At 63.3% G+C, this 9,325-nt stretch overlaps 1 protein-coding gene across 1 annotated transcript in view; it reads left to right on the top strand.

Annotated features, from left to right (window-relative positions):
* The window catches only part of Ptprs (protein tyrosine phosphatase receptor type S), a 51,909-nt gene that overhangs the window by 39,027 nt on the left and 3,557 nt on the right, over window positions 1-9,325 (top strand). The window contains 16 exon segments of the mRNA XM_048810955.1: window positions 4-161; window positions 556-567; window positions 733-845; window positions 2,439-2,464; window positions 2,466-2,487; window positions 3,267-3,364; window positions 3,439-3,562; window positions 4,124-4,299; window positions 4,373-4,492; window positions 5,687-5,841; window positions 6,033-6,318; window positions 6,434-6,612; window positions 6,883-7,009; window positions 7,086-7,211; window positions 8,360-8,514; window positions 8,651-8,786. Of these exon segments, the coding sequence (XP_048666912.1) occupies window positions 4-161; window positions 556-567; window positions 733-845; window positions 2,439-2,464; window positions 2,466-2,487; window positions 3,267-3,364; window positions 3,439-3,562; window positions 4,124-4,299; window positions 4,373-4,492; window positions 5,687-5,841; window positions 6,033-6,318; window positions 6,434-6,612; window positions 6,883-7,009; window positions 7,086-7,211; window positions 8,360-8,514; window positions 8,651-8,786 (2,013 nt within the window).

The following is a 9,325-nucleotide window of genomic DNA, read 5'->3' as shown; positions in this document are numbered from 1 at the left end:
CAGACGTTCGCAGCCAGCCCCTTCTCAGACCCCTTCCAACTGGACAACCCGGACCCCCAGCCCATCGTGGACGGCGAGGAGGGCCTCATCTGGGTGATCGGGCCTGTGCTGGCCGTGGTCTTCATCATCTGCATCGTCATTGCCATTCTGCTGTACAAGAAGTGAGCCCTGTGCTCCCCGAGCAGGGTGACCTCCTGGGGGAGGGTCAGCTCAGGCTGGCAGCCAGAGGCTTCTGTGGGTCGGATGGGGAACTGACGCTCAGAGAGGTTAAGCCACTTGGTCAAGGTCACACAGCCTGGGGAGATGGCAGGGGCAAGACTCAGAACAGTCCAGTGGTTTGGCTCCTGCCGAGAACCTCCACTCGAACCCCCGGGGCGTGATCTCCTTACCGAGGGGGGGCTGAGACAGGTCTGTGTGGAGTGGGGTCCTCTCAGGAGGGACGAGCCCCTTTCCTAGGGAGGAGACCAAAGCTGAGAGGGTTCCAAGCCAGTCCTTCGTCCGCCCTCACCTCTCCTCTTCCCCGCCCCCCGCCGCCTGCGCCTGGTGCTGGAGCAGTAAGCCTGACGGGTGAGGACCAGCCCTTCCCCTGGGCCGGGGCGGGTGCCCAGGGAGGCCTGCCCAGGGCGGTCAGGGTGCTGCCAGGCCGGACGTGCCCTTCCTGACGGGGCGGCTTGGGCACACGTGCGTCTCAGGCGCCTGGCGCTCACCCATGGCCCCGCTTGCCCCGTACAGTAAGCGCAAGGACTCGGAGCCCCGCACCAAATGCCTGCTGAACAACGCAGACCTCGCCCCCCACCACCCCAAGGACCCCGTGGAAATGCGACGCATCAACTTCCAGACCCCGGGTACGTGCCGGCCCCTGGTGAGGGACCCCACCACAGGGAAGGAGCTGGGGAGAGGACATTGCCACCGTGAGGGACATCCGGCTGGACAGCCCAGACCAGCCCATGTCAATCCCAGTGGGTGCAGCCAAAACCCTGATTCCCAAACACCACCCTCCCTAAGTGGATCTGGGCCCGGAACTCCCGGGTGGCTCTGCACACAAGCAAGCAAGGCTGGGTTTAAGATATATTTAACTGATGGTCGCTGTCTTCTGGGAACCTAAAGAACATTTCAAAATAGAAAGGGCACTGCTTGGTCAGGAGGAGCCGTGCTTCCCCACCTCTCCAGCCGCAGCACCCGTGGAGTGGGGCGTGGGTGGTCCTTGGCCATTCTGCACTGACCTAGGGATGTGCCCCTAGCAAGGCACAGAAACAGCACCATCGCCCGCCCTGCACCCCGGCCCTCTGGTGGCAGGGCCCCTCGGTCACTGCAGAGCGACCGCGCTCTCACCTGGAGAAGAACTTGATCAGACTCTCATCCTTGATCACGGACAGTGAATCACAAACGTCCCCCTTTCTCCCCCTTTAATGGGCTCATGCCAGCTGCTTCTAGCTAAATAAGGAATTTTTAATTTAACTGACGACTGCTCTTCTCCTTGTGGGTTCACAGCATGGTTGCATCTGTCGCTCCACTGGTTTATGTCAACTCTGCTTCCAATCAAACGGGGATTTTAAACATTTGTATTTAACTGATGACTGCAGGCCTGAAGGGATCAGGCCTGGCCTCACATGCTCTCCCCAATGTGTTCTTTCTGTGTTTGGACTGGCTCATGTTTCATCCAGATGATTCTAATTTTATGTAACTGATGGCTACAGTGATCCTGAATGAATCTCAGGGTCTCATTTGTCACCGTACTGTACTATTTTCTCTTTCTGTCTCTGGACTGGCCCATGTCACTTCGGTTTCATCCAGTTCGGGATTTTGACCATTTGTATTTAACTGATGGCTGCGGGTCTCCTGAAGAGAGCGTGCAGTGTCTTCTGTCACCCCTAGTGTGTGCTCTTCTTCTCTTTGTCATCTCTGGATTGGCTCATGTCACTTCAGTTGTCATCTAGGTTGAGTGTGTGTGTTTAATTGATGGCTGCATTCTTTTCAAGGGGTCCTGTAGCACCTCACATGTCACCCCTCATGGCTCCCACACTGACCTGGCGCTGGGCTGTCTCACATCGCCCTGTTTCCTTGCATCTAATGGGGGTTGTAAATGTGTGTTTAACTGGTGGCTGCTGTCCTCCCTAAAGCTCATGGCATGAGCCCAATGTCCTTCTCCTGCCTCCTAATTTCTCCCTCACCATCCTGCATCCACTTTCCCCATATGCCCTCTGCTGGCCTCAACAGGACCCAAGGCCAGGATGGGCTGGGGTTGGGGACATGTCGAAAGAGGATCCTAAATCTTTGGGGCCTTGGGTCAACACTGGCCCCTGGCCGGCCAGAGGAATCCAAGCTTGCAGTTCTGTGGCTGCAGGCTGGGCCCGGGCGGCTGTGCCCCGTGTGCCCGGTGGCCAGCGGGGGCGGGCGGCCCCGAGTCCTCATTGATTGCTTGTTTGCTGTTTCTGCAGATTCAGGCCTCAGCAGCCCCCTCAGGGGAGCCGGGGTCTCACGTGGAAAGTTAGTCCCGTGTCTGTTCTCGCTTCCTCCCTGTTTGTTTTCATCCTGGGTTGTCCATCCTGCCTCCTGTCTGTCCGCGCGTCCACTCCTGGCCGGCCTCTGCCCACCTGTCCCACCTGGCACCTTGGGGAGGGCGGGGTCTGCTCCGTTGGGCCCTGGGTGGCCGGGGGACGACGGGCCGGGTGTGAGCCGTGGGGCGTGGGTGAGACCCGGGCCGCACGGGAGGCGCCCAGGGGCAGGCAGGCTCCCGAGGCCCCTGGGACGCGGCGTCTTGGGAAGTGGCTGGGGGTCTGCACAGCGGGTGTCCAGGCCGCCTGCGGGTCTCGGTGTGCGACCCGTTTCCCGGGCTGGGAGCCGGCAGGGGTCTGACAGGGCCTTGCTGCCCCTGCGGGCCCAAGCCAGGGCAGGGACAGGAGCCCACAGCACACTCACTGAGCCTCGGCCCCGCGGCGGCAGCGGCGGCGGCCTTGCTGGGCCTGAGCCCCTGCCTGGGGACGGCACTGCCCGAGGCCTGGCTGCACCTGGCCCCTCACTCCAGCCACCCGCCTGCGCCTTGCCATGAAGCACTGAGCTTGAGGTGCTGGGGACCTTCCTCCAGCCCCGCGCCCAGCTGGGTGGGGGGGACCAGGACCGGCCAGCACTGGAACAGCAGGCCCCTCGTGAGCCACCCTGCCACCCCCTAACCTCAGCTTGTCCATGGCCGACTCACACTGTCCAGCACCCGGCCTGCCCCAGGGCCGGCCCCCCTGACCGACGCCGGCCGGTCTGCTCTCCCCTAGGCATGCTCAGCCACCCGCCCGTCCCCATCGGGGACATGGCGGAGCACACCGAGCGCCTCAAAGCCAACGACAGCCTGAAGCTCTCCCAGGAGTATGAGGTGAGCCGCGCCCCACCCGACCCTCCCGGGGCCCAGATGCCCGCCTGAATGCCCACCTCCTGCCCTCTCCACAGTCCATTGACCCCGGACAGCAGTTCACGTGGGAACACTCCAACCTGGAGGTGAACAAACCCAAGAACCGCTACGCCAACGTCATCGCCTACGACCACTCCCGGGTCATCCTCCAGCCCATCGAAGGTACAGCCCGGGTCCCAGGCTCTGCTGCGGTGTTCTGGCCCACAAAGCTCAGACCCCACACTGTCCTGTCCTGCCACCGAGGCCCAGTTCTGGTTTATACCTGACCTGGTCCACTGGAGTTTGTTGAGCATCTTTAGATAAGTATTTAACTGATGGCTGCTCTTGATATGTAGCTCCATCTGTCCTCCTACGTCGGTGCAATCAGGGAGTTCTGCTGCCTAGGAGCATTTGGCAATGTCTGGGGACGTGTTTGGTTGTCACAGTTTGGGTGATGGGAGTGCTACAGCATCAAGTGCGGGGAGCCCAAGAACACGCTCAGTACCCTAGAGTGCGCAGGGCGGCACCATCATCGAGGGCCACCTGACCCCCATGGCTGTGGTATCCCAGTAGCACCATACAGAATGTGTGGCATTTATACCCCGTAACAGTGCCTAGCAGCCAGATGTGACGTGGGTGACAGGAAGTACTGCTGCCCCGTGGCCTCGGGGCATGGGGCAGCACCAGGAGGTGGTGGGCCCGAGTGAGCCCACTGAGGCCCGGTGCCCGCTGCCGTTGCTGTAGGCATCGTGGGCAGCGATTACATCAACGCCAACTACGTGGACGGCTACCGGCGGCAGAACGCCTACATCGCCACGCAGGGGCCCCTGCCAGAGACCTTTGGAGACTTTTGGCGCATGGTGTGGGAGCAGCGGTCAGCCACCATCGTCATGATGACACGGCTGGAGGAAAAGTCGCGGGTGAGGCCCGGCCCCTCGGCCCTCGAGCCCTGCGCCGGCTGCCCCGGGCTTACCCCGCTCTTGCCTGGCACAGATCAAGTGTGACCAGTACTGGCCCAACCGAGGCACCGAGACGTACGGCTTCATCCAGGTGACACTGCTGGACACCATCGAGCTGGCCACGTTCTGCGTGCGGACCTTCTCCTTGCACAAGGTAGAGCCCAGGCTGGCGGGGGAAGACCGAGGCCGTGGCTCCTGCTCAGAGCGCCCCTCTAGGACACAGCAACCCGGGCATGGCCCTGGGCTGACCACACTCCCACGAGGCGGCCCCACAGGTGGGGAGACGCAGGCTGAGAGGGCCTGCCCCAGCCGGACACAGCCAGCCTTGGGCCTAGCTGAGCATGCAGCCCAGGCCTCCTGGCCTACTTAACCTCTGGCCCCCCCTTAATTTGGGCGTGTGATGGGGGCCCTAGCAGAGTTCTGGTCCTGCCTTCGAGGGGCTACCAGATGGAGCTGGGTAATACTGCCAGCCCCATGGCGTCAGGGCTGGGTGCAGAGAACCTGTAGATACATATTTAACTGATGGCTGCTGTCCATACTAGTATGGTACCTGTTCTTCTGCATTGATGGTTCTGAACTGGTACGGTTCTGCCACCCAGGGTATTATCACAATAGAAGTGCTACTGGCACCACTTGTGTCCCAGACACCTGGCTAGGCCCTTGACGTCAAGCCCCTGCCTGGCCCGAGTGCCACAACACTGAGCAGGTGAACAAAGGGACTTAAGAATTCAAGCCTGGACTGGGCGCCACATCCCCACCTGGGCGCCACAACACCCCAGGGACAGATAAATGTCCTCCTGTAATTGACAAGATACAGATGGCACGCGGGAGGTGACCGCTCTCACTGTAGAATAGGGTGTGGGCGGAGAAACCTGGAGGAGGTGGGGAGGGAGCCACGTGGAGACCTCCAGAGGGTACTGTCCATGCCAAGGCCCTGAGGCAGGACAGGCCTGGCACATGGGTGGAACAGAGCGAGTGCTGGGGAGAGGCAGGATCTTGTGGGCCTCAAGGAGGGTGGACTTTAACCCTGAGGGAGGTGGAGCCATGGAGGGCTGTGGGCAGAGAGGGGGCCTCACTCTGTGCTCACAGGGGCCCTCCGGCTGCCCGCCGGGGAGGACAGGCTCCAGGGTGGAAGGAACCCCCTGACGGAGGCAAGTGTGGTGGTCCAGGGGGCAGTGACAGGTCTGGACCTAGGTGGCCACCGTGAGGAGGGGAAGTGGGAGGCTCCGAGCCAGGTGCTGTGGAGGCAGGACACCGAGCAGGGCACTCCAGGACCAGGTACTGCAGCCAGTGCTGTCCGAGCACCTGGGGGAGGTGCAGTCACAGGCCACGCCCCTGTGGTCCCCAGAACGGCTCCAGTGAGAAACGCGAGGTTCGCCAGTTCCAGTTCACAGCGTGGCCCGACCACGGCGTGCCCGAGTACCCGACGCCCTTCCTGGCCTTCCTGCGCCGGGTCAAGACCTGCAACCCGCCTGACGCAGGCCCCATCGTGGTGCACTGCAGGTGCGCCCCACCCACTGCCCCGCCCCGCGCTGCCCTGCCCACTGTCCTGCCCCGCCCACTGCCCCGCCCCGCCCACTGCCCCGCCCTGCCCACTGTCCTGCCCCGCCCGCTGCCCTGCCCACTGTCCTGCCCCGCCCACTGCCCCTCCCCGCGCTGCCCGCAGCCGCCTGCATGCCCGCCCTGTCCCGCAGCGCCGGCGTGGGCCGCACGGGCTGCTTCATCGTCATCGACGCCATGCTGGAGCGCATCAAGCCCGAGAAGACGGTGGACGTGTACGGGCACGTGACGCTCATGCGCTCCCAGCGCAACTACATGGTGCAGACCGAGGACCAGTACAGCTTCATCCACGAGGCGCTGCTCGAGGCCGTGGGCTGCGGCAACACGGAGGTGCCCGCGCGGAGCCTCTACTCCTACATCCAGAAGCTGGCCCAGGTGGAGCCTGGCGAGCACGTCACCGGCATGGAACTGGAGTTCAAGGTGACGGTGGGAGGCGCCGTGGGAGGGCGGGCTGGAGGCCGGAGGAGCCGCGGGTCCTTTGGATCCAAGGTGCCCTCCACACCCTGACAGCCGCCCTGGCGGCTCCTCCCGGCAGCGCCTGGCCAACTCCAAGGCCCACACGTCCCGCTTCATCAGTGCCAATCTGCCCTGTAACAAGTTCAAGAACCGCCTGGTGAACATCATGCCCTACGAGAGCACGCGTGTCTGTCTGCAGCCCATCCGGGGCGTGGAGGGGTCCGACTACATCAACGCCAGCTTCATCGATGGCTACAGGTACCTCCCCGGGCGCCACCGGGTGGGTCCAGGCCTGGAAGAACCTTGGCCCTGCCTTTTCAGTCTGGTGGGAGACAGAGGCGGTCGGGGCTGGGCAGGAGTCTTCAGCTCCACCGTTAGTGATGGCCGCTGCCACAGCGGGGCTCTTCCGACCCTTCCACAGCAGGTTCCAGTGGAACCAATCTGGTTGTTCGGGGGATATTTGGCAACATCTGGGGATATTTTTAAGTGTCTTGGAGGGAGGGGTCACTCACACCCCTTGTCCTGCAGGCAGCAGAAGGCCTACATCGCGACACAGGGGCCACTGGCAGAGACCACAGAGGACTTCTGGCGCATGCTCTGGGAGAACAACTCCACCATCGTGGTGATGCTCACCAAGCTGCGGGAGATGGGCCGGGTGAGCGGGAGCCACGGAGGGCGGCGGGCGGCGGGCGGGCCTGGACCAGGGGCTGACCCAGCCCTGTCTCCAACAGGAGAAGTGTCACCAGTACTGGCCAGCTGAGCGCTCTGCCCGCTACCAGTACTTTGTGGTGGACCCCATGGCAGAGTACAACATGCCTCAGTACATCCTTCGAGAATTCAAGGTCACAGACGCCAGGGTGAGCTGCCAGCAGGGGCTGGGGCCAGTGCCACCTTCCCTTAGGGAGGGGGTGGAGTGGGGCAGAGCAAAGGCCCTGGGGCAGAGACCAGGTTGTCAGTAGAGGTGATGGGTGGGCCCGCCTTCCCCCACCAGGTGGGTGGGAAAGAGGGTCACGGTCCTGTGCTGAGCCTGCTGTGCCCCCACATGACTCCCTGGGGAAGGGGCCCAAGAAGATCACAGGAAAGAAGGAGGGGGCTTTTCCCTGTGGGGGAGGGTTAGAGGGCTGCAAGGGCAGGTGAGAGCTGGTGACCGGGCCCTGCGGAGTGGCCAGGGATGATGGGGACCCGTCAATAGGACAACAGTGGTGGCCTGTGTTGGGAGAAGGGCCACTGTGAAGAGTGACAATGGAAGGTGGCCCCCAGGGACCAGGGGAAGGCCGGGTGGGACAATGGGGGACACTGGTCCAGACGATGCAGACAGTGGGGTGAGATGGCACCAGGGACCGCTGGAGGGAGGGGGACAGGCTGGTGACGTGTGCGGGGGAGGCTGGCAGAGGAGGACGTGGACGGACGACACGTGGGCAAGCCATGGGGCACATGCAGTGGGTCAGCAAGCGTGATGCCCATCAGCTGTGGCACCAGAGAAGGGCGGACATTGGCCACAGGGGACCAGAAAGATGAGTGGACAGTCCGTGGTAGGAGACCAATGGACAGAGCCGCTGGGTGGGGGACAGACCGGCAGAGGAGGTGGGTGCGCCGGGTGTCGCCGTTCTGGCCCGCGTGGGGTTGGAGAAAGCAGGTGGCAGGAGGAGGAGACCACGGTGGGAGGCGAGGTGGCAGCAGGGGGCCTTGGGTGGTGAGGCCGCAGGGGAGGTGGCCCTGGTCGGGTGTGATGAGGCGTTCCTGCAGTGACGAGGGGGGGTTGGGAGGGAGCCCGTGCTCTGCCATCCTGGTTGACACAATGACGTCTGAGGTGGTGTCACTGGGTGAAGGCAGAGGCTGGTGCTGGCACCTTGGGCGGTGAGGAGTGGCAGAGGAGGGCGCCAGGGCAAGGAGTGGCGGGTGATGTGCCGATCGGGTCTGAGGCTGGAGCTGGGATTGAGGTTGGTGCCCAGGAAGCCGCCATGAGCGCCAGGTACCAGCAGCGGGTGTCCTCTCGCCATTCCAGGACGGCCAGTCGCGGACGGTGCGGCAGTTCCAGTTCACAGACTGGCCAGAACAGGGTGTGCCAAAATCGGGGGAGGGTTTCATCGACTTCATCGGCCAAGTGCATAAGACCAAGGAGCAGTTCGGCCAGGACGGCCCCATTTCCGTCCACTGCAGGTGAGGCTCCCAGCCCCCCCAGGCCCCAGCCCGGCTGGGGAGGCGGAGCCTCGTGGCTGCGGAGGCGGAGCCTGGCGGTGCAGCTTGGGGTTGGGGAGTGTAGCCACCAGCCGTGACCGCGGTTCCTGTCCTGCAGTGCCGGCGTGGGCAGGACCGGCGTGTTCATCACGCTCAGCATCGTGCTGGAGCGAATGCGGTACGAAGGCGTGGTGGACATCTTCCAGACGGTGAAGATGCTGCGGACGCAGCGGCCGGCCATGGTGCAGACGGAGGTACTGACACGGGAGGGCCTCACACACGCTTGGCGAGATGGGCTCAGCCACCCTGATCTCTGGGTGGAGGGATGTCAGATAGCCACTGCCTTGAGTGGGAAGAGGACATCAAGGCTCAGTACATTAAATCCAAACAGTGTCTCTTGGAATGGACAGAGACGCCCCAAAAGTCCCAGCGAGGTCGTGTTCATCCAGAGACCCTGCCCTAGGTCACAAATCATAAGATTCAGACACACAGGTGGGGAAACTGAGGCCCAGAGCAGGAGGGGACTTCAAGCAGGAGAGGACTTCCTGAGATCACATTCACACTGGGCACATTGAATGTCCAGGGGCACAGACGAGCCGGCCTCCTGCCTCCCTGCGGACCAGCTGCCTGGACAGGCCCCCAGCGGCCGGGGAGGCGTTGCAGGGCCCAGCCTGCGGGAAAGCCCAGCACCTGCCTTGCGGGGGGCCCCTGGCGAGGGCTTTGGGCTTGGGGACCTCTGCGGGCGGGTGCCAGGCTGAGGACACGACCCGGGGCGGGGCGGGCACTGACGGGC

Source organism: Marmota marmota, unplaced genomic scaffold, assembly GCF_001458135.2.
Source record: "Marmota marmota marmota unplaced genomic scaffold, marMar, whole genome shotgun sequence".
In the NCBI taxonomy this organism is placed as follows: Eukaryota; Metazoa; Chordata; class Mammalia; order Rodentia; family Sciuridae; genus Marmota; species Marmota marmota.
Note: the sequence above shows the minus strand (reverse complement) of the source record. Positions and strands in the feature narration are given on the sequence as shown.